Raw genomic sequence first — 25,669 nt, forward strand, 5'->3', positions numbered from 1 at the left:
AATAAAATCCTTAAACTAACCAAAAATTATCAATTGAACCCTAATTCTAAAAAAAAACATTAATTGAGACATCATCGAAAATCATTCGGTTGAATAATTTCAGACTCTATTCCCTAAACTATTGTGAACAAACATAGAAATTATTACCGTCAATATCAAATAGTCACAATTTCTTATTTTAGAATAGAATGAGACTCAATTGATGATTTTTATAAAATTCAATGGCTTGATTGATGATTTTGATACTTTAAGGTTCTAATTAATTTTGAAATTTTAGTTTGGGAATCCAAATAGATGTAATGATAAGTGTCTTTATTTCAATTAGGGCAGTGCGTAACTTCCCTCCCGAAGCAACGCGAGGGTAGCCATCTAGTCGATATATAATAGCAAATCGGGTAGTATGCAATAAACAAAAAAAGATAACAAATTTTAAAATAAAATATGCTAACAAATAGAGATAAAGTGCAAAAATACTTCTAACATTTACAGTCATGAGCAATCTTATCTTTAATATCTAAAATGGTGCAAGTTTACCTCTAACATTGATAGTCAAGAGCAATTTTACCCCTAATGTTGACAAGTTGGGTCAATTTAAGAAATAATTTATCAAATTGTTTTCTCGGTTATTAATCTTATAATCTACACTTACATGAGAGTCATTTTACACTAATTAGTAACAGATCATAAACATATAATTAGATATGAAAAAAAAAATAAAAAATATACTATCTATTGTACAAGTTGGATGACAAAAATTCAAAATATTTCACCGAATTTATAAATATTAATCTTTAATTCTATTATTAAATCACAGAAATTATGAAAACTTTTTTTAAACGAACTGATATGCATTTGGTACAAAATAAGGAACAAAACAACTGTGTTTTATAATAATATTTGAAATTGACTCAATTTGCCAACGTTAGGGTAAAATTCCTCTTGGTTGCCAACCTTAGGGATAAAATTGCACTATTTTAAACGTTAGGAGTAAAATTGCTTCTGGCTCTAAACGGATGGGTAGTTTTACACTTTATCCCTAACAAATATAAAATTATATCCTTTCATGCATCATAAATTCAACACCATTAACAAAATGTGTTCTTAATTCTACATCATTCTTGGATATTATAATTATATAATATAACATAAATTATAATATTATAATTATTTACAAATTATAATACTATAATTATTTAAGTATATAATATACAATGGAACCCCATGAGGATTTATTTGGGTCAAGATAGTATTCTTTTCCCTCACCAACATTTTGATTTCAGAGGCAAAATCTCTCCCCTCAACTCCATCCCCAAATATTTTGAGGATTTCCCACCCCATCGATTCGAATTCTCGTGAACTTTAAATATTTTACAATTTATTATCATCCTCAACTAGAGCCTTTAAAATGTTAAGATTGCTCCTACTAATCTTAATTTGCTTAATTTACGGGTAACAGTCTCGGAAAATTTTAGAGTACTTCTGGAGTAATACTCCCGACCAATAAATTCATGACACATAAATATATAGTTTTCTTTCCACCAATCTGTTCATGTAGTGGGATTCAAAAATGATTTTCATTGGTCGGGAGTAGTACTTCCGGAGTACTGTAAAATTTCTCGTACAGTCTCAATCTATTTTAACAACTCAATAAAATAAAAATATACACAAGACTCACATGGTCCATATTGTTTTTGGAGTATACTACTTCCCCCCTAGTCTTTTCTTTAAATAAAGCTTTCCTTATAATAACCAGTCATGTATGGGAGCTTTTATAATTGAATTATACATAATTGTAACCTTATATTATCATTGTATTAATTAAATATAGGTATACAAAAAAGCAGTATGAAGTAATATAAAATGCACATTTAAATTTTCAAAGTAAGATTACTTTTAATGAAAGTTTATTTTTTTTATTGTGCCTAAACCATAATGTCTCCTTACTTTTATCACTTTGTCCCCTTAATTTAAAGGACAAACTATTAGCTACTTCAAATTGTTTAAAGTACTATTTTTCTGTCTAATTTCAGACACGCAAATCTTAAATAATAAAGAACAAGTATTTTTACAACTTCTCATTAGACTCAAATCACGGGTCTCATATATGTGTTATTCACACATTATACAACATCAATATAAAAAAGGCACATTATGTAACTCTAAATATGCAGAAGTGACTAATAAAATATGCCTTAAATTTAGAGAACAAAGGATGAATTTGAACAAGTTGAAGAGACATAATATAGTTTGAACTTAATTTAAGATTAACTCAAGCATACACCTCAAGACTATGTCCTCTTATTTGGATAAAAAAATTAAATATTATTATAAATTTAAAATAGTAACTAAAGATTATAGCAATTTATACTTTCTTATATTTTATTTTATTTTAAGAAAAGTATAAAAATAAATCTTGTGGTTACATTGGTTTACTGGTTTTGAAATATAAATTATGTGGTTTAGAATTTTTGAAATAAGTACCATGTGAGAAAATTTGCAAACAAGTAGCATGTGATTTAAACTGTTAGCAATAACAGTCCAAATGAGAAATGACTTTATATTTTAATAACGTGGCAAAAAAACTCATGTGATCTTGAAGATATTTCTATCCGAAAAAAACGTTCAGTTGGAAAATGAAAAGTCCAAAAGTCATCTCCTCTCTCATTTTCCAACTCAAACATTACAACTCTAACCCATTTCTCTCTTCACATCCCTCTTTTCCATCTCAAATCCAATGAAAGCAGACCGGTAAAAGACAAACAAAAGTATAAATTCATCCTCTCCACAAGTTTGTGAACAAAGTGATCCATTTTTTAAGAAGAACAAACTAGAAAAACATCTGGTTTGAGTTCAGCAAAGGCGGGAGAAGCAGTGCACATTTCATACGTTCCAAGGTATGAAATCGTAGATTTTCTTATAATTTGTTTTCTTTTTCACTTATTTTGATTCCTCAAATAAAGTTGTTGAGTTTCATAGTTTTGCATGTACAGAATAAGGTGATACGTACAGTGTCAAATAGTTGGGTATGGTAGAACTTAGGGAAATTAGTTACAAGTTAAGTTTTTGTTTACTTGTTTGGAGTTTATTGGTTGAAATATGGTTGTTTGAAAGGAAATATTGTTTGAAATATTACTCTTGTTTGAAGTATTAATGATTGAAATATGATTGTTTTCGGTCTATTTATTTGCTATTGTGTGTTGTGTTTTGATATAGTTGTATGATTTATGCGTATAGGTTGTAAAAATGATTGAATTCGTGAAATTAGTCGTTAATCATGAAGGGCACTAGGAGTTTATAGAAGAAAACATGGTATATGTTGGTGGTCAAACCAAAATAGTTGAGGAGACATGCATTGTTTACCTTTCTCTTTTTTCATTACAAGACATTGGTTTTGCTTTAGGGTATGTAACCTTAAATTCCCACGCAATCCCCAAATCTCGTACCAAATCTGACATGTATTAACATACCCTAAAGCAAAACCAATGTCTTGTAATGAAAATAGAAAAAGGTAATATACTATATCTTCTTCTGTGAATTCTCAATGCCTCCACGATGAATGACCAATTTTACGAATTCAGCCATTTTACAACCTATACGCATAAATCATACAATTATATCAAAACACAACATACAAGAGCAAATAAATAGACAAAAAACAATTATATTTCAACCAATACTTCAAACAAGAGTAATGCTTCAAACAATATTTCTCTTTAAACAACCATATTTTAACCTATGAAGCACTGATACTTCTAAAAGATTGACGTACGCATATCAAATATTAACGTACATTTGATGCAACACTATCAATAATAAACTGAACAATATTCTGCACTCCAATTCTTTCAACCATTTTATCAAACAATTCAAACAACTTCTCTCCGGTTTTGGAACAATCAGAATCATCAACTGATTCGATAAAAACAGTCCCTTTTGTGAGAATTAACCAAAAAGTTAATCAAAGTTCTTTCCTTTTTGTCTGTCCAACCATCAGCCATAATTGAACATCCATACTTTGCCCATTCTTCTTCATATGATTTCATTTCATCCTTCACTTTGTTAACTTCTTTATTCAAAAGGGGAACTCGAAGTTCATACATTGTAGGCGGCTTCAACCCAACACCATACTATCCAACAGACTCTACCATCACAGCAAAGCTAGGATAATTTACAACATTAAAAGGAATTGTTGCATCATAAATCCACATAGCTATATCCTCACAAGCTTTTTCTCGCAACTCTTTTTTGCAAGCTTCATTCATTGTTGTTTGTCTCAACTTTCTGTCTTTCACGATCTTTCCAGCATCTTGTTTGAAAAATACATCCATTGGACCCTTCACCCTTGGTTTCTTCAGGATACGAATTTTAGACTGACTTTTCTTTCCACCCCTATTATCAGACTCTCCAAGATAATCCAGCTCCGTCTCATCATCCCCAAAACTATCTAAATTGGTGATATCTACATCTTCCACCAATTTACGTGCCGCCTTTTTAGGTGCAAGATAATTAGCAATTTCTTCTTTCACATGAGGTGGACATTTTTGGCACACCTGAACACTAGTATTTCCTTCAGCAATGTGATACTTAGCTCCACATATTCCAGCTTTGGAGACAAAATCACAAAAGTTACACTTGAGATCATTTATAGAAGGTGGCTTATTTAGCGTCATATACTTCCAACAAGGATCCGCTCTTGCATTCGGGTTTTTTGATGCAGTAGAATCAGTAGCACTAGCACCACCACTCATTTCCAAACACCTGCAAAATTCAATCAATTGAAAACTGTTGGTCCCGTGTGATTAGTTCCAAGGGGGGGGTTAGGAACTAATATAATTTTTTCGCTAATTAATCTTGCTGACTTAATTATTTTGGTGAGTTTATTAACTCAGCTTAGGTCAGTTTGGCCGAACTTAATGTAAGACAGCTTTAGTCAGATGCTGACTAAGACTGTTTTACTTGAGAGTTAGGAATTGACACTTATGTGGTCAGCTTCCAACTCAGCACTCCAATTTACTTAGTGTCAGCTTCTAACAGTTTATATGCTGAGTAAATATTACAAGCAACACAAGCACACATATATATTTGAGAGTGTTAGAAATTACTCAGTATCACTTATCCTGGTTCGGCCTCTCCGCCTACGTCCAGTCCCCAGAATCCTCCGAGCTTTTAGAATCCAATACTGAGCTCTTTAAGGGTAGAGCACAAACCGATTACAGGCAGTTGAATATGCAAGAGTACCTTTCTCTATTCGTCTACTCAACTCCTACTAAATGCTACAACCCAGCACTTAGATTTCTCTACGACTAAGTACTAAATACCAAGTACTCAGCACGTACACTCTCAATATTACAATTGATCACACACTTGTTCCTTTTAATATAAAGAACACTTTAGATGATTACAAACAATCAATCTAGCATTTACACAAAGAATGAAAGATTTGGTGTAAGCTTTCTCTTTTGTTTTGAGTGCTTTGAATTTGTATCTTTCTCACTTGTAATTTTCTGTAAATCGGCAATCTTCCAAATGATATCCTTGTCCCTTTTATAGTTGAAATGTGAGGAACAAATCATTTGAATTTGATTTGTCCGTTGAGTCCAAAACGGCTCTTTTGGGGGACAAACCTCTGGTCAGCTTCAGATGTGCAGGCCAATCCTGTCTTCTGAATTCTTCAGATGTCAGATTTGTCTTCTTCCTACAGTCTTTGTTTTCTTGCGGCAGTTTGTCTTGTAGCATAAAACAGTTGACCCATGCATCTTGGAATTTGGCTTTTGCGTAATTCAAGACTTTTATTATTGGTGCAGACAGTTGTCGAATTTGTCTTTTAGCTAACGGATCAATCATGCTGTCCTGGAGATTACTCAGCTTTACTTCGATAATCACTGTCTTCGATTTTCACCAAGTTTCATACTGTGTTCTTTTTCTACTCAGCTTTCATGGTCAGCTTCGTTCTGTAGAAACTATTGCTTGGAGCAGACTTCTTCTGTGCTGAGCTTCATTTCACTCAGCTTCTTTGTTTAGCTTTATTCTGAAGCTGTTATTCTGGAGATGACTTATCTTCTCTTATGTTGAGTTGCTCTTCACTCAGCTTGTGTTGTATTCTCATGCTGACTTCGTCCTGTCTTAATCTTTGTTTCTTTTTGCATGTATATTTATACTCAATATTGAACAAACGGATTAGTACAATTAAATCAATGCACTTAATTTTAATTGTCTCTTAATCATGGATTAAACTTAAATGATTTTGTCAAATCAAAATCTTGTAGAAAGGTGTTTCAACAAAAACATCTTAATAACAAAAATGATATACAAGTAATTTATTACAATAAAATTCCACAAAACAGAAAAAATATAATCAATTAAAAGCATAAATTCAAAGCATATCTCAAAACTAGAAATTTCCACAAAAATTTGGCAGCATAGCGGCACAATTATATGGAACGAAAGAAAGTATAAGAAGAAATTAAGAGTGAAGAAGAATCAGAAACCCTAACCCTAAACAGAAAAAGAAGATAAAATAAAGAGGAAAGGAGAGAAAAAACATACTGATGGTGCTTGATGACTGGTCGTCGGCGAGTTGGGAAGCAGAAACTCGGTGGTGGAGGAGAAGAAGAAGAGAGAGCCGTTGGAGGTTTGGGGGGGGTGTCTGTCCTTTAATTTTATTGGGTTGTTCTGTTTGTGTTTTTCGTTTTAATATAAATTAGGGCTTTCTTTTAAAGAGGTTGACTTAACGCCTCACCTTCAAGAGGCGATCGCCTCTTGCCTCAGACCGCCTCTTGCCTGAGAGGGTGAGGCAATCACCTCTTGAAGATAAGCTGCCTTCAAGTGATCGCCTCTGTCGCCTCTCGCCTCTCGCGACAAAGGCGATAGCCTTTTTAAACTATGCTTCTACGTTTTACCATACCCAACTATCTGTCACTGTGCATATTCCTTTATTTTGTACATGCAAAACTACGAAACTCTATAACTCTGTTTTGAGCTATGAAGCACGGACTCTTCCGGAGGATCAAAATGGTGGTGTCGGACTCGCTGGACACATGGACTCACTAGAGACACAGCTGGACACACACCTGACATGACAAAAATGTGTCCGCTGTGCTTTTTTAGAAATTGGACACGACGGGGGACACTTGAGGACACAACTATTAATATAATTTCTAGTGTGATTCCTTCCTCAAACTCTTCTTTCTCTGGTGCGATCCGCATACCTAATTTCTTTTTCTTCTTTCCATCTTCTCTGGTGCGATTCCTCAAATTCTTTCTTTCGCTGGTGCGAACTCACCTGCTACTGTTATTCCTTCTTTGTTCTCTATTCTTACTGTTTTTTGTTTTCATCTACTATAGTAAGAAGCTCAAGCACGCGAGTCATACCAAGATTTTTAGCTATTATAGTTTAACTTTTCTTTTTAGTGGAATTCATTGTCATGTGGGTCCTACACAACAATGAATTCCACTAAATATTATGTATATTATCAATAGACTATAGTAATTTAATTATGATTTGGTTTTTTTTTTATGTTTTTATACTTAATATATATGTAAATAATTATATATAAATTTACCATGGCCCGCCGCACCCGTGTCTCGTATTTTTTAAAAATACCATTTGCTACACCCACATCCTTGTCCGCACCCGATTCAGTGCTTTATAGGTTTTGGGGTATCAAAATAAGCGAAAAAGAAAATAAATGAGAAGATAATCTAGGAAGGGTACGATTTCATACCTTGGAATGTATGAAATGTGCACTTTTTCTCCCGTTTTTGCTGAACTCAAACCAGATGTTGTTCGTGTGTGTTCTTCATACAAAAATGGATCACTTTGTTCACTAACTTGTGAAGAAGGTGGATTTCTACTTTTGATTGGCTTTTACTAGCCTGATTTCGTTTGATTTGAGATGGAAAAGAGGAATGTAAAGAGAGAAATAGGTTAGGACTATAATGTTGAGTTGGAAAATCAGAGAGAATATGATTTTTTGACTTTGCATATACCAACTGAACATTTTTCCGGACAAAAATTCCCTCCAAGGCCGCATGCATTTTTTTTGCCGCGTTATCAAAATATGACGTCAATAATGTCATTTCTCAGTTGGACTGTCATTACTAATGTTTTAATAGCATCTATACAATATACTAAATCTGCAGTTAATAGTGATGAGGTGTCATCTCTTAGAATGGTCTATAGCTGACGTGTCAATTTCTTAATATTCTAACTCTTCTTTACAACTTTTTCCTTTGCTTTGCATACCATGGTCATAAACTGTTCCCAAAATCCATGTTCTCAATCTACCATTGCTTTCCCTTTTCTTGTTGTATCTATTCAGAATACCTAAAATCGTTTTCTCCTTTTTGAACTGGGATCCCTTCATCTTCCACGGTTGCTTCTCTATACCATAACCAACTGTTAAACATTTTATGGTAACTGCTCTTCTCTTTTTCTTCATTTTTCATGTTGTAGTCTTCATTTTATTTCTCACTTCTTATGTCCTCTGGAAATTTCTTTTCAATTGTTCTTGATCATTGTTTTCTGACTATTCATTTTTTCTTCTTCGTAAGCCAGGAGATGATTTTCCCGACATGCAACAATTTCTCACTTCTTTTGTTTTGGTTTTCCCGGAATGCAATGATTTCTCACTTCCTCTGTTCTCTATAGTAGCTGTTCTTCTCTTTTTCTTCATTTTTCATGTCGTTTTCTTCATTTTATTTCTCATTTCTTCTGTTCTCTAGAAATTTCTTTTCAATTGTTCTTGATCTTTGTTTTCTAACTGTTCATTTTTTCTTCTTCGTAAGCCAGGAGACGATTTTCCCGACATGCAACGATTTCTCACTTCTTCTATTTTGGTTTTCCCGGAATGCAATGATTTCTCACTTCCTCTGTTCTCTATGGTAATTGCTCTTCTCTTTTTCTTCATTTTCCATGTCGTTTTTTTCATTTTATTTTTCATTTCTTCTGTTCTCTGGAAATTTCTTTTCAATTTTTCTTGATTTATGTTTAATTAGAAAATTATTATTTCTTTCTCTTTTATCAATTTCTTCTTCTTCGTCTTTGTCAGCAGGGAGTAAGCCAGGGGCTGCTTTTTCAAAGAAGCTCGGATCTTATCTCATTCAATCCCAATTTCAGGTGCTTATTCTTTGGTAACCAAGTCGGTATCGTTTTCTTCATTTGATTTCTAACTATTCATTTTCTTCATTTGATTTTTTATTACATTATTACCCAAGGAATCTTTTACGGTCTTTCAAGTTTAATCTTTTTCTCCTATTTCTCTTTGTTTTCTCTGCTAAGTATCTTTATGCTTACTATATTCGAATAGTCAAAAATTGAATATGCCAACTGCAAATTGCTATATTCTAACTCCGCTGCTGAAATGAGGCAAGTTTATCATTTATTTAGGTAAGTGGGGCATGGTTACCATGTTTAACCATGGTTTTTATCCATATCTACACTATCTATACTATATACTAAATCTATAGACTAAATGCTTATATGGCAGTAATTTAGAGCTTCTTTCGCTTATGTGTCCTTTCCACATATTTTTCAAAAATATTCTAATTTCTTTTCACTCTCCCTCAACCGGTTTACTTTTATAAAACTGCTGTTTCTCTCAAACTATTTTGATAATTATTTCCACTACTTGAATCCTTCCTTCTCCTTGGCAGTCTTGGTTGTCAGCAGTTTCATTATTTCTATCGGTAACTCTCATCTCCATCGATAGGTTCTCTCTCTTTGGTAAATTTTCTTAATTCTACTTCTTTCTTAATGTTTTTGGGAGATTCTTGATTGATTCAGATTGGACAATCAATAACGAGAATTGGCAATGGCTATCATGATCATCATTCGTTTATCAGGTATCAAATCGAGCATACACTACAAAAAAAAGAGAGTTTCAAGTACAAATCCTTAGAGACAATTATATTGTATTGTCCTCTATTAACATTATTAAATTAGTAAAGGAGACAAAAATTTATATTGTCTCTAATACTAATTAATAATACAATTGGGTACAATCTGAAAATAGAATATATTATTCTGAGTGGCAAAAGGAACGCTGAAACTGAAATCAATCGATTTCAATTTCAAAATTTTCAGCTTCCAATTATACCCTAATGTTTTTAGTATTATTTCAGCCTAACAGTCCATTCTAAACGACAACGTATGAAGTTTCTTCCTGCACTAGGGTTTCCGGTAGCGTTTGGCGAGTGTCTTTTGCGATTTTAATGGTGAAATGAAAACCTCTCTCTTTTATTTCTTCCTTTTCTTCTTCCTTATTTCCAGCGAACAATTACAGAGGATGCAAGTGATTTCGTCTCCTTCTCCATTGAAATCCTTACTCCCGAATCACTGCCGATTTGGCCGCGTCAGTCGCAAGTTAGTGCTTCATTGTATCTATAGTTCCGACTCAGTTCAGCTCCTTGATGGCGTCAGGTAAAAAAATTCAGGCTGGTCTTTGGGTTTTGTTGGCTATGGTTTTCTCGAAATCATTGTCAATTTCAATCTGTTCCTCTTTTTTGGTTTATTCAATTCCAGAATCTCCTAATTAGATATTAATATTTCTTCTTGCTTTTGATGTTTTTTGATTTTATGTCTTCCACAAGAAATTAAGTCGAGATTGGTCTTCTTCCTCAGGTTTCAGATCTTCTTCTTCTTGGGTTTGTGAGTTCATCGTTCTCATCAATATGGACATTTAAATATGTTTTCTTTGTTTCTATTTTCTGGCTTCTAAATTCATATGTGAGTTCATGTTCTCATCAATATGGACATGTGAAGCTATTTTCTTTGTTTCTCTTATAAGTTCATCGATCTTGATAGCTTCTCTGTTCTTTTCAGTAACTTTGCTTACTGATTGTTGAAATTTTTGTTTGATTAGTGGAGTGAATTTCTCTTTTATTTGCTCTTTGGTTGTTCAATTTAGTCATTTCTTACCTTCTTCAATTTTTTGTGTTAGGCCGAGTATAATAAGAAGTTTAGTCTGGCTTTGGTTTTGCAATTGGTTGAATGATTACAACACTGGTTGATGATTATGTACTGAATTATGGTGACAACAGGTAATTGGCTACCTAGATAGCAATCTATTGCGATAAGAATATTATGAATAGTAAATAAATATTTATAAAGTATTAATACTTGTATGTTCTTTTTTTGTTTGATTATTTACTGGAATTGATCTTTTTCTTTTGCTGTTTTTCTTAATTGACTGTGGTAATTGTATTAATCTGCAGGATTTTGGAGTTTGAACTCAACAAAATAAGGTTTAACATGTCTTCAACAAGTAAGGTTTACCTTTTCTTCAACAAAATAACCATGGTATATTAGCATTGTAATGGTAATAGTAGGCCCATATGCAACATGGTATATTAGCTGATTTATTTTGTATTTCTGCTATGATATTTCCTAGGTGATAAGGAACAGAGCATTTTAATGGTAATAGTAGGCCCATATGCAACATGAAGAACAATTTCATGATTTCTTGGCTTAGAGTTACATATCGGTTTTCAGAAAATATAAACTCTAATTTCTACAGCCAAGGTTCTTCTTGCAGTTTTGTGAGAGGTGCAAATGCTTTCTCTTGTAACCTTTTGCCTCTTGTGTCTCCTTTTATATTTAGATACTAAGATACAGAGAAATTCCAGATTTAGAGTTCTAACAAATTATTGACAAAAGACAACTATTGATGATTAAATTATCTTAACATTGTTCTTACTTTCTATTTTAAACCATGATTGATGTGTACAATAAAGTTTGCAAATACCATGTCCTTAATCACTGAATTAAAGATTGCATGAGTCATCTATGAGCTTTCCTTTATTATTGTGATACCATTTTTTAAATAACACAGAATTTGCTTATGAGTTCCTCGATTTTATCTGGCAGCTAAGTGGAATATTGATAGAAATCACTATAAGATGTGGAACCTCGAGAGAAAGTGGACAACGTATCAGGATTTCATACTGCTGCTAGATCTCTAGAGCAAATAGAAATTGCTCCAGAAACACCTGCTCAATGTACTAAATCACCGAGGTCTTTTGAAAGACCTGAAATGTCCGACTTGGATAGAGCAAGACTCAAATCTGAAAGAGAAAAGAAAGACCAGTCTCCTGAAAAGGAGCAAGATTCTGATCTCAGTTTCATAAATGAGGTAAGCATTCAGCATGTAAAGCTTACACCTTACAATGGTGAGATTTTTTCTTGACATATTTTAAGATCAAAATACCTGCAGAAATGAAAAATTTCCCCCTTTTTTTTATGATTTTTCCCCTTTATTAACCAGGATACAAATTCAACTGATAAAAGATAACCAGGACCAGAGTAAGTATTACTTCAATTTAATTTGTACTTGGCTTCAAATTAATGAGCTCATTTTTATTTCATAGAAAATAGGTTCTTATCTCATAAATATTTGATTGCAGATGGTTCGTGTGCAAAAACCAAGTAAGTTAATAAGGGCTTGTTTCATTTGACTTGCCTAATTGTTATGAATCAGCCTCTATTAAGTTTGTCCAATTTGTGTTGTAGAGTGGTAATGAAGTACTTGAACTAATACTTTTTGAATCAAAAGAAAAAGAGAGAGAGCATGAAGTAGTAAGTTGGATGGCACGTGTGGAAGGAAAAAGCAAGAAAAGAAGTGCAATGCTCTTATATGAGATACCGGTACATATTATTAAGCTTTTTCTTAAGCAAGTGAATGTTGCCTTTTCTTCTAAATTTGAAGTGCAGTTGTTCATTTATTGATTTCCTAACAGAAGCCATAAATTCGATAATTGCATGGGTCTTACATTTTAGGAGAAGATGATGCAAAAAGTAAGTTGTAGATTATAGAAACTATACCCTTGTGTATAATACCTTGCACTGCTGAATTTGTAGCTTTGAATCTAGATCTGGCTCAAGTTGTTGAATTTGTGAAAGGATGTCTTGGTGTTGAGGTGATTAGTTAATTCATTTCTAAATTTGGAGTGTTATTCTCATTCTTTTTATTATAGAATTTTTGGTTATAGAACTGGTTCTTGTGTTGATCTGCCTAATGGAGAATTGCATGTAATTTTGAGTGATAAGAAACAAAATTCTTACCAGTTATGTTGGATTAAGTGATAAGGCCTCATATTGTTTATGCTATTGATCTGAGTCCACGTGTTCAACTAGTTTTTTATTATTCTTCTCAGCTTGAATATAATTTTAATGTTTATGAATAAGATTTTTTTTAAATGTAAAATTATATAGTTCGGTGTGAAACTTTAATTTTATATGTTGTAAAACTTGTAGATTATGAACACAATTAATGAGATGTTTTTGAACAAAATTTCGTGAACAAGCTTATGAACAAGCTTGATTACACCGTTAGTGTTCATGAGCAAGCTATTTCTTCAAATACAAAACTAGCTAGTTCTGTGTGAAACATTAGTTTTGTAGGTTCTAAAGCTCATAGGTTATGAACATGATTAATGAGATGTTTTTGAACAAAATTTAAGAACATAATTACCAAGGTCATTAATAAATAAACGAGTTGCTCGCTCACGATCATGAAAATGGCTCTCGTTGAATAAATATACTAGTTGCTCACTCACGATCATATATTAAGCTCTTCCATTTTCTGTTGTGACAGCCTATTTATATAGCATGTATTTAAAGAGGTCAGCACCTTGTCTTATTACTGTCTAAGTTCATGTCTTGAATGGAAGCTATTTAAGCTTAAGCTAAATGAAACTGACTGATGAAATAGTTTCTAAATATCAAATTCCAACCAAATTGTTAAACATAAACTGCATTTTAATGACACCAACATGAATCACTAGATCCCATCTAAAAGGAGTTTATTCCATCAACATATATGTATATATAGTAGAGTAGATTAAATTCATTTAGTAGAGTAGCTATATGTTGCTGTATACTAGTAGCTATATTATATTTTTTTTGACATTATTCTCTGATGGTATATTTTTTCTTGATAGTACAGCACCATCATTTTGCCATAAACCTTTTTCTTTCCAAAAATTCTTTTATCAAGTGATAGTAATATTGACTCATATTTGTTCAATATATATTTGATCAATCTTTCTTAACTTAACTAGTATATATATATATATATGTTACTATCTTTTTCCACATTTTTTTCCAGTGTTATCAAACAATTGGTATTTAACGTGATTGTAATATTTATTGCACTGTCATATCTAAGATAAGTACTCAAGCATTTCATGGATGTTGATAGATTATACAGGATCTAAAACTTACATTTTCTTTTCTTTCATTTTTTTTTCTTGTAAGGTCATTCAAATTTTAGAGATATCTTTTACAGAATGGGTTTGTCTGATAGGGATATAGTAGCACTCTCAAGGGGACATGTTGCCCCTGTGAACGAGGACAATCGTCGTCCTAAAAAACAGGGACAAATGATGTCCCTAGTAGTAATGGGGACGACAGTCGTCTTTATGAACGGAGACGAAATATTGTCCCTAGAAGCGGGCGCGATAGTTGTCCCTACAAATGAGGACAACAGTCGTCCCAAAGAACGGGGACAAAATGATGTCCCTATTAACGGGGACGATAGTCGTCCTTATCAGCGGAGACGAAATGTTGTCCCTAGCAATCGGGGCGACAGTCGTCCCTAGGAACGGGGACGACAGTCGTCCTTAAGAGTGGGGACGACAGTCGTGCTTCTAAATTGGGACGACATTAATTTTTTCGTCCCCAATAGAATCAAGGACGGAGGAAACAAGGACAAAAAATAAGGACGAGAAAATTGTCCCTATAAGTATAGGGGACAAAATTTTAGGTTTTTGGGGACGACTTTTTTCATCCCTGAAAGTGTTTTTTTTTGTTGTGATATAACATTACCAGTTTTTGCACTTCAGAGTAATTAGCACCAGTGTTATTTTCATAATCTTCTAACAAAAGCTAAACTTCAATCCTAATGTTACATTAGGTCTTTTTAAGTTTGTTCACTTATTTCAATAATTTGATTCTACTAATTAATTATGGTATATATTCCATATGTTTTAGTAACATAATTAGGAGTTCAGTATAGAAGTTTGTTCAGTAATGTTGATACATAGGATAGTTTATTCATGTGTTCATGCATGTCACTTTCTTTGGTTACCATATTGTTGGTTATGTGCCTTTCTACCTCAGCTATATATCACGATATGATATTGATTTGATAAAAAAAAACGCTTAGATTAGATCCCTTAATTGCAGCTTTAAAATTCATGGAGAAAGATACAGTTGTCATTGTTGGCAAAATCATTTTCTGTTTGAATGTTATTTTTATGAAGGTTGTGTTTTAGAAACAACGTTTCCGTTGTCCGTTTCTATAGCCATGTTTGTATCTGTGCAACATAGGTTACTAGGTTTGAGAATTCATGGTCTTTTATTGGTATATACGTTTGGATGTTGTTTGGAGTATGAATATCAGACATTTATATACTAAATTTGTCGCTGCTAAACTTGAATATATACGTTTGGGCCTTAAATTTAACTAGCTATTGGTTCCAAGTTCATTCCCCTGCGTAAGCCCAAAAATTGCTAGGTATTTCTGCTCTAATATGCATTTTAATATCATATGATCTAATTCCTATTTCTGGTGTGTTAATTATATTATATGAAAAGTGTCAACCTGAATCATTTCGGGTCTAATACTTTGTTGTTGTTGTATGTGAAGGGTATGAGCTTGAATATGGGAATGATTGTCTAACGATACATGTGGGTAACGTTGGAGATGGAGAGTGTGACATTGTTATTGATGATTTAGTTGCTACTGGTAGTACTCTCTTTGCTGTTATTACACTTTTAAAACGTCTCGACGCCCATTGTTTGTTCGAAAATCTCTAATGTCGTTTAATCGCACATCTCGAATGGTACACATTGTAGATTCTGCCTATCTTCATTCTTCAGCACCATCATCGACATCACTTGAAACACTCCTCTCACCTACTCGCATGCATAAAAAGCTAGAGAATCTATTGCACGAGGTCATATCTAGGAGGGACAATTTGAGTTACTTTAATTTCTTAAATGACTTTTTTAGTCTTTTTTTCCTTTACCTCTTTCTTTAAGGTCAGATTGAATAATGTTCTAACTTCTTCACTTATTTTGTTTCATTTAATTTTCTTTTTATGCTTATTATTGTACGTGCCCGTATTTCATTATTCTTCATCCTTCAGCACTGTATCATCTTTTAATTGAGTTCCCAAGCATTTAAGTGCTGCAGTAGTTTCTACTTAAATTGACTTGTCTACTTAAATTGAATTGACTTGTAGAGTTTGATTGATAAGAAATAATTTGGAGTGTCAAAGGTAAGTTGCACCGACAGAAATTACAATGAAGATGGTAGTTTTACGTATCTAATACTGGCCTCGGATTCGTGGAGGTGCAACAAAGACATAAGATCTTAACTGTTACGGGTTAAATTTCAACAGATGAGAATCAATTAAACTATTACTGTTTTAGTTATCATACGTTTCATTTTTACTCATGAAATTTACTAATTAATTATTTGGGTAATTAATTTATTAGTCCCTATATTTTGACAAAACACACTGTTTAGTCCCTGTATTTTAAAAACACACAGTAAAATCCCTGACGTTTTTCTCGGTGAACTGTTTAGTCCATGCCTTTTAGACTCTTATGAAGATTCTGTTAATCAATTTGAATTAGCGTTCTTCTTTTCCTTTATGTTCATTTCCTTTAAACTCTAATGCATTTGAAATCAACTTTGAGTGTTCTTCTTCTTGATTTTCTTCTTAATCGTTCAAATTCGTAAGCATTGGATCTACTCTTTTTCTTGTTCTCCATACAAATAGCTTCTTCTTCTAAATTGGATTTCCTCTTTTGAAGTTTGAAGGTAAATAGTAAAGGGTAATTTAGTCATTTTCAAAATCATAAACGGTAAAAAATCTAACAAATAGACGGAATGACTAAACAGTTCACTGAGAAAAATGTTAGGGACCTTACCATGTGTTTTTGAAAATAGAGGTACTAAACAGTGTGTTTTATCAAAATCTAGAGACTAATAAATTAATTACCCTAATTATTTTAATCTAACAAGATACAGGTGGATTCAACCAAATTGATATTGTATCCTATTAATAAAAAACAAATTTGCGGTTCCTCTCACCAATATCATTGCACGGGTCTAAAACTAGTTGCATTACTAAACTGGAACAGAAATCAACTATTGACATCAGATTTGACTATTTTGGCCAATTGGCCTTGGGTAAATTCACTATTTTTTTTATAGTGATAAGCTACAGCAAAAAATAATTTTATCTCTAGTATTATAAAATAATACAATTGAGAAAATTAATATTAACAAGCGGAAGGAACCAATTCAGATATTATCAATAGAACTCTTTCCGCAATCATGAACCCTATTATTTCAGTGTAATTGTGCATCATGTTATCACTTATTAGTAACAGATTAAAAAACACATAAACATCATCATGTAAACTGTTAAAATTTAAAAAAACCCAAATATTACCGAACCTATTTTGAAATCACAAAAAGCGCAAAACCCAAGCTTTCTGAACCAAACGAACTAATATACAATGGGTAGTAGTGTAGCACATGAACAAGGAGAAGACTCTGTCACACATTAACAAGACTACAAGGAGGATCAGCTTATTTGATAAACATGATTATGGGAATTCAAAATCACATTAACAAGACTAGAAGGATGATTAACGTATTTGATAAAACATGATTATGGGAATTAAATCTCACAGATAAGAATCAGAAAATGTAGTCTGGTGGATGGAGGGGAAACCGAGCCACTTCAACTTCAAATGGAGCTCCTTTTGGATGTGCCAACCTACACACAGACCAACCAAAAAGAAACAGAAAAAAATGACAAGGCAAAGATACAAACAAAAAGACATTTCTATCTGTATCATAGTTGTTAAATCGCATTCGACTCGTGATACGAACCGGATCGTAAGATTCGGATCAAATTCAAAGTATTATAAAAAATAAAATAGTAACCATGTTTAACTTTAAATATTAGTCTAACAATGCAATTTTAATATCCAAATAGAAATTATATCAAGTTATCAACTAGGCGCTTAAGTTAAAATTCAAATCTAATGCAATCCTAATAAAACTAATTGTCAACGAATTCTTCAGCATTAAAAGAATCATCCTCATCATCTTCTTCCATAACAAGGAGGATTTTTTGTAATGGAAAACAAAAAGAAACCAGAGCCAGAAACGAAATATATAGAAGAGAAGAGAAAACGAAAAGAAAAGAAACAGAGAAATGGAAGGTTTGGAATTTGTAAAGTCTAAAGAAGGGTCTCTTATTTATATTCAATAACTGCTTAATTAGTTTTTTAGTTCTGCGGCAAACACGTCTTTTACTCTTCAAACATTAAACCAGTTTTATTTTTTTTAATGGTGTGATGAATCGACTGAATCCGTGGATTCGGCCGATTCACCACCGATTCCTGATGATAGCGAGTCATACCATAGATACGACTCGAAATCATCAAGAATTGGATCGAATCGTTCGAGTCGACTCGCGACTCGTACGATCCTAACAACTATGATCTGTATGGAGCCTCATTCACACTTGTTCTTATACTGTGAGGTTAGTTAGGGAATTTGGAGACATCATATTGGTATTTACAAAATAGATATTAGAGATATCCAGATTACTTAAAACTTCTTGTGGCTTGAAATGGCAGAATTTAGTGGTAGAAAAGGTTCTGAATTCTTTCAGAATTTGCCTTCTCTTCCTCCATGTATTTTTGAGCATTTTAATGTGGACGAATGCACATTTTCAGAAACCAGATGTTGCTCCTCAATCTGTTTTTGGATAAAGTAGTTTACTTGGCTTCTCTACTGTGTTTTGCTCCTCAATATGTAGTTGCTTGGATAAGGTAGTTTGATTAATGTTCAGCTTGATTTAAGGGTGTTGCTTTTTCTATGACATTTACTGACAGTCTATAAGAGTATCTTAGTCTTTAACTTGTAACCTCCATTTTCTTTAATATAATCACTTGTGTTATAGAACTATAACTATTACATTTATTGATGTGTAAATCAACAGGTTCCATGTGAAAGCTTATAAGGTGCTCTGTTTTCTTTAACTGTCAGTCGCCAGGAAGATAATTTTGTTTAGCTGTATTTCACCTATATTTTGTTCTGTGGGAAAGCTTCAAAAGATTAATGAGAATGTGATATTTTACTATTTTATGTTCATTTATAGTAGGAGGTATTTGATGTGCTTAATTTCATATTGGTAGGATTTGGAACCTTTGTTACTATCTGCTGAATGGTCTCTATTATGTATTATCCTTAATGGTTCTTACGATTCTGAATTTCTTAGGAAGGGTTATGGCATTGTCAGTGCAGCAGCCGGGAGTGGAAGAGGTGGAGGTGGTGGTGGAAATCTACCAGCTTCTGCTAAATATTAGGAGGTGTCAAAAGGGGTTATCATGTCACAATTTATACATTCCACATGATTATATATAAATGATGGCATCAAGCAGGTTGTCTCATAAATAGTGTTATCGTGTCAAAAATTGACAGTCCTACTAAATATAGCTGTCAGGTTATAGTATGTACCCATGGTGATGTTTCCTGTATCAGGACAAACATCCCAAATAAATTATAGTTTCTTTAGCCATGAAATTTCTTTTAACCAATTGGAGAGCCATAAGAAGAGCTTTTCGAGCATGACCTGTTGAGTACTCATTTTTTAGGGATAAAAGTGTCAATTTTTCCCTTGAGATGATTGGGCATCATACAAAATGGTCTACTGCTGTCCTCATGGTAAATGCTTTCGTCGATATTTACTTCCAAAAAAGGGTGAATTTAAACTTAAGTTTTTACCACAAGGTAACTAGGATTTCTACCATAGGGGGCAACAGTAGTCTTTTGTAAGATAAGAGTAAAATTGATCTTCTCCAAGAACCTTAGGGATAAATTTGGCTCTCATCCTCATCTTTTACGATAAAGAATTTGGAAGATTTTGTTCAAATATATGAATGAAGCAACAAAATACTTCAGCTGGCCATATTATTGAAAGCCTACATAAATATTTATAACCTTGTCAAACCACCTCAAAAAATACAGTAGCTTAGTGTCTATCACACAATGTGCAAGGATCACAACAATCTAAATTGCTAACCACCTAAAGTACACGAGAGATCCCATGCCATTTTTGGAGGATGATCCAAAAAAACTAGAAATTATATAAAACTGAGGTAAATCTATGTAGAGTACCTGTCAGGGACAAATGTGAAAGAACCTTCAACAGAGCCCGGAGATGATGGGAGAGGCGTGCAGCTCTCATATACAAATTCTTTCTCACCCGGGCACAGGAGTGGATACTGTATAAGAAGATTGAGATCCATGGAGTTAATGAAGTCCCAATTCACTGTTTATCACTTTATATATCAAGAAATGGTAATCAGTGTGATAACATGACTTCCTTTTTCTTTTCTTTTTTCTACTTTCTTCTTTTTTTAAGAAAAATACAAGAAATGTGTATAGAGAAGTTAAAAGGTTAATATGTAATGTTGGATGCCCTTGAATCTGAATTTAAACCTGAAGCCTAGAGATGAGCAACTTAGCAAGGTAGGTCCATTCAGACAGAGAGGACAAGTAAAGGCAGCTACGTCCTCTTCCTGTTCTTGTTTTTACTACTTTCCATAGTTGTTTGCATACATATAAACCAACCCCAGGAAGAACCGGCTAAGTAGGTGTGACTGTAACTGATGGAAGGCGGGTAATATGCCTATTCAACTTATGCCTTATGCCTCTTTGCTTTCTCTATTACTTATATCACGTGCCACCCTGGCACGCCCTGTCTCAATGTCACTTCCTAAGCCAAAACTGCCTTCCCCAGATCTATGAAAGGTGAAACATTGAAGGTGCACAACAGATGACATAAATGAACAAGTTTAATTTGTATATGCAATAGAAAACATTAAACATAATATTGCAATTGTCGAGCAGCTTTCCAACAATCCAAGCTTATTTCTCAATTAAAAGGGTATCTTGGACTCTATATTAAGATTTGTAACATTTTCTTTCTCAATGACGTACACTAGCAAATGCAACAAATTAATAGAGCATTTGCTTTGCCATGTAAGAGGACCTTGGAAATGCAATGTCATATACCAGACCAAAAAACAAAATCAAGAGAAAATAAGAAGAAAGCATTAATATTCATGAGTGAGATTTCTTCGAACTGCTATTTACCATATACTTTTCAACATGGTAAGAAAGCTTTTTAAGGACTTAGAGAACTACATGAAAAGGACAACCTCCATTGGAATTCCTCAAAGAATTTTCAACCTCTAGAAAGGCAGTAGAGTTGTATGTCTTACCTTGCCTATGACACCCTCTCCACCCACATCAGATATAACATTGTCATTAACGCGGATGATCCAATGTCTCTTTTGCAGTTGGCAAGAGTTGAAGTACAGCCCATTTATAAAGCATCCATCTGGAAGGAGGGACATGCGAATTGAATATGTAAACCAGTATTTCTCAGAACTGTCTTGCAGGTCAGCTGCCTCTGGCACAAAAACTGCAGAAGCACGGATCTGATAAAGATTATTATTAGCTTTCTCCCCCTTCTAAGTAGAAGCATATTACAGAAACAAAATACATGCTAGAGAGATAACAGCCCAAGGTTCTACCTAATCTAATGCTAATAATGTATATTACCAACTGAATCGACAACAAAGTTGTTTAAGCTTTTACTCACAGAAAATTTAGTGGCAAAAGACTTTCCAGTGCAAAAGAAGCAAAATATTGTAACAGCGTTCATACTGAAGACAGGAAGAAGAGATAGACAAAATAATGGAGATCATAAAATAATCCAGCTATAGAAGATTCATAGTGCTTCAAGATAGACTATTGTGGATCACAAGCTCAAAGTTCACAGAAGAAGAAGAAAGGAAAAACGAAAATGAAATCTGTCACATCAAAGTTGTGGAGTAAAAGACCACAAAATATGGTCTGCTTTCTCTAGGACTATCAATCTAGTAGTATAAGCATGATATGATGTCAATATACAGCCCAATGTTTTATTACCAAGCAACTATGCTGCACTTTTTATTTTTAACAAAGGACAAACCAAGTATGAAAGAGCCTAGCATGCTTAAAAGTGCATCATTGTTTATGGACATGTGGTCCATTTAAAAAATTGCACACCTCCGGACATTCTGAAGACCATGTACCTCTTATATGCTTCATTGAAATTCTTTTTACTGTTGTTGATTGCTATGCTGTATTCTTAGGTTATGTTTAGAGCAACTTCTATGAAATTGCACTGTAACTTCACAAACATTTTATTGCATCCTATAAATTTCACTCAGTTTGATCACATTTCATAACCTCATAACATTTTTAAAAAATTCCAAAAGTTTTTCTCAAATGCAAAATGTTGCTAGTAAAGTGAGGTAGCTAGATATCATTTATAAATTGACTGATAGCTCTCACATTCACTTACCTTCACACCGTTGGTAATTGCAGTGGAACATAGAGGAGGCACCTCTGGAAATTGACTGATAGCTCTCACATTCTCTTCTTCCCGTAGTTTGATAATTCCATCTTGTAATCGACGACCATGTTCTTCTAACCACAACAACAATGCATCTTGCTGCTGGTTGCTGCTGGAATCATGCACTGAGCTCAGTAATGCATTTGGGACACACTGCATCATTTCTCCATCTATTGGAAGATTTCTTGTTCCAACATAGAGTTGTCCATTTGCACAATTAAGGAAAAACAACTTCTCATTAAATGCAGATGATGCAGCCACAACAATGTACCCACTCCTGTTATAACTGCTACAACTATCAAGATGGTGTAAGATCTGTTGTGTTTCCAAGATTACTTGATGTAATGGCAGTAAGAACACATTAACCATGTGATGATAGAAAGAATATCCACCAATAAGGCCCAATAAATTTCCACGAGCACTTGTTGATGAATCATATTCTTTGAAAGCTTGACCATCGCAAAAACGATAAAGAACTCTCGTTGGAAGAGGCAATTTCACTTTCAAGACATGCTCCAACTGACGAATTTGAGCTTCTGATGCACCCTTTTGTAATGTCGCCCCAGCTTCAGGAAAATTTGTGGCCAACCAGTTCCTAATTCTATCCCAGCACTTCTTAACTCGTACTACAAGGGGCCAAGGATACATGACAAAAGCTTCCCGCCATAACCCATAAGCAATCTGCTAACATAAAATGTACAGTCAGTAAGAGACATGCTTTAATTTTAGATAACTCTAATATACTGGCGAACTTATGCCAAACTAAAGCTTCCAGCCATCAACATGCACCCTTCCTTGGCAATCATGAAGCCAAGTAACAAACAAAAGTACACTCGAAGAAATCATGTCGTTTGCTCCTCAATTATTTATTTATTTGTACTTTTTTTTCTCAATTGTAAGAAAATGAAGTTGTGGGACACATTTAGAATGCTTATTAATTAAGTCTGTCAATTCCTGTTCAACCCTGCAATTAAATTAATAAAAACATACCAAAATGAAAGGATGAGCAAGGAGAAGAGGAAGGCGAAGAAGAAAGGAAGGAATAGCTAATGTTTTTTCTGTCTAAAGCTGATGATTTACAAACTGTAATAAAAGAAGAAAAAGTAAGAATGCAAGCAAGAAAGGGGTCAGATTCGGGACAAAAAAGCAAGGGTGAAAGGAAAAGCAAGGGAGTAATATTCCACGCAAGGTACCAACGACAAAGGAATAGAAGTCTATTCTAATAGAATAGACAGAAGGGAAGGAAGAGTTGATGGGTGGCTTTCTTTCGTTACCTAACCTAATAGAAATAAATGCCTCAGTAAAAGAACTAACCTCTAGCGTATGATCCTACCCAGTGCCATAGCGTAGAATTTATTACGTATAACATACTATCTACATGAAACCTAAACTTTAGCAAATGGTTGGACAAAAAAGAGAAACAAATCACTTAGGAGAAGTAGAATTCAGTTCATAGAACTTATCGACTCTCCGCTGTTCAGTGTCGAGCTCACCACACAAATTGTATCTGATTGCAATTTGCAGAACCAAACATATCACAAATAAACGAAGGTTGAACTCAGAAATGAAAGTGAATGAATATGCATACCCTAAAAGAAGGAAGCGGGCTTCCTTGAGGATCAAGAGGAGCAGAAAGATGAAGATCTTGAAAACAAAATTTGGACCAGAGAGGTTCCTCAGAAGCGGAAGCTTTGAGGCGTTTGCTGACGCAAGACACTTTGGCCGTCTGCTGAGGACCCAATTTTGATAGGATTTCGTTGAGAGCAAGATCACCGACTGATTCCAAACCCATCTCTGATACTCTCGTTTATCTCTGTCTCTTCTCTGTCTCTGTGTTTGTAAAAGAGCTTACATATGTTCCAATTTTGCTTTGAAAAACGAATATCTGGCACAATCAAAAGGGATTTTAAGGGTTTTAAATGATGATAATTTTGTATTTCAAGGAGCAATGGATTTGTGATATGTAATTGAATCGTCTCGGCCGATTCCGGAAAACTTACCGGTGGTAAGCTTGGTGTTTGAGGAGCCGAGATGGAAGTATCGGGGGAGAGGTTTTTGTATCGGGTACGGGGTGGCAAAAAGCATGTTTAGGCCTCTTATTTTATTCTTTTATTCATCAAGTACTTAATTCTGGCCATATTAATAAGGATGGCAACGGTAGGGTACCCGCGGGTAGTGTCAATCTCAAACTCTTATCCTTTTATTTGTTAATTATCCGTACCATTCCCATTACCTTAACAGGTATATGTTTTGCATCTCATATCATTTCCATTTAATTCATGGATACCCGCGGGTACCCTTACCCATTAAGAATCAATAAATAAAATAAAAAATATTATAAATTTAACAAAGTATAAATTTAATAAATCATCAATTCAAAAATTGAACAAATTGAACCTTAATCATTAAAAATAAAATAGTTTAGTGGTATCACTTAATGGTTAAAGGACAAAAGGTTAGTATTCAAATCTCACATCTTACATCTAAAACACAATAATATTTTTTAATATATAAAAAATTTATGAAGGGTAACGGGTACCGGGTACCCTGGAAGATCTTCTCATCCGCCCCATTACCCTAACGGGTAATGGTTTTGATCTCATACCCGGCTCATACCTTTTTATACAGGGTACGAGTAGTCCTATTAGGATCGGGTAGTGCCGGGTACCCGCGGATAGAGTACTCGTTGCCATCCTTACATATTAATCATCTGGTCATTTATTTTTTATTTCATTAAGTCTCGTGTTAAATTAGTTAATTGTGAATATTCACTCAAAAATCATTATTTATTTCATATGTGTTTGAAATTACTTAAAATTCTAACAATGATAACCTAGTTTTATATTCAGATTTGACTTTCTTTATCCTCATGTATTTAATACGAACAAAAATAAAGACAATGGACTTAATAAATCTAAATGAATTAATAAAAGCTTAATGCATGTTTATACTCTTAAATTTGATACGATTTTGTCTATTGACACTCTAAACTCTTAAAATAACCTATCATACATTTATAGTTGATTTTAAAAATTTATCACACATCTATAGTTGGCGTTAAAAATATATCGCGCACATATAGTTGGCTTTAAAAACATATCGCACATCTATAGTTGACTCATTCGAACCCATGTATATAAAATCGTTGATCTGTCAATTTTAACGGATA

The 25,669-nt window shown here is 33.6% G+C and overlaps 1 protein-coding gene and 1 long non-coding RNA gene across 17 annotated transcripts; one reads left to right on the forward strand and one right to left on the reverse strand.

The window, feature by feature from the left end:
• The first annotated feature begins 10,094 nt into the window (after positions 1-10,094).
• LOC136223246 (uncharacterized) lies at positions 10,095-16,126 on the forward strand. Of its 15 annotated transcripts, none has more exons than XR_010685876.1 (10): positions 10,095-10,420; positions 10,622-10,648; positions 10,941-11,040; positions 11,215-11,299; positions 11,391-11,545; positions 11,867-12,131; positions 12,264-12,301; positions 12,403-12,424; positions 12,509-12,915; positions 15,648-16,126. It is a non-coding gene; the product is annotated as an uncharacterized lncRNA (long non-coding RNA). The 15 variants fall into 15 exon arrangements; XR_010685875.1 differs by having other exon boundaries at positions 10,097-10,420; positions 11,215-11,264; XR_010685873.1 differs by lacking the exon at positions 11,391-11,545 and having other exon boundaries at positions 10,103-10,420; positions 11,215-11,264; positions 15,648-15,746; positions 15,857-16,126.
• Positions 16,127-17,506: 1,380 nt separating this feature from the next.
• LOC136223245 (F-box protein SKIP16) lies at positions 17,507-24,586 on the reverse strand. Of its 2 annotated transcripts, XM_066011146.1 has the most exons (5): positions 24,089-24,586; positions 22,450-23,181; positions 21,320-21,538; positions 20,211-20,317; positions 17,507-17,796 (listed from the first exon to the last, which is right to left on the reverse strand). In XM_066011146.1, exons 1-5 carry the CDS (start codon positions 24,290-24,292, stop codon positions 17,718-17,720), a joined length of 1,341 nt encoding a protein of 446 aa, XP_065867218.1. In that variant the 5' UTR covers positions 24,293-24,586; the 3' UTR covers positions 17,507-17,717. The 2 variants fall into 2 exon arrangements, 1 of the variants encoding a protein (XP_065867218.1); XR_010685863.1 differs by lacking the exon at positions 17,507-17,796 and having other exon boundaries at positions 21,320-21,522.
• Between the last annotated feature and the right edge of the window lie 1,083 nt (positions 24,587-25,669).

The sequence above is a fragment of the Euphorbia lathyris genome, chromosome 3 (genome assembly GCF_963576675.1).
Source record: "Euphorbia lathyris chromosome 3, ddEupLath1.1, whole genome shotgun sequence".
Lineage (NCBI taxonomy): Eukaryota > Viridiplantae > Streptophyta > Magnoliopsida > Malpighiales > Euphorbiaceae > Euphorbia > Euphorbia lathyris.

Excerpts from the sequence above, each read along its gene's own strand:
- LOC136223245 (XM_066011146.1), bottom strand. The coding sequence starts at position 24,292 with ATGGGTTTGGAATCAGTCGGTGATCTTGCTCTCAACGAAATCCTATCA. Across the intron at positions 21,539-22,449 it reads CAATTACCAACGGTGTGAAG|ATCCGTGCTTCTGCAGTTTT; the intron begins GTAAGTGAATGT and ends AATCTTTATCAG. Across the intron at positions 17,797-20,210 it reads TTCACATTTGTCCCTGACAG|GTTGGCACATCCAAAAGGAG; the intron begins GTACTCTACATA and ends GTCTGTGTGTAG.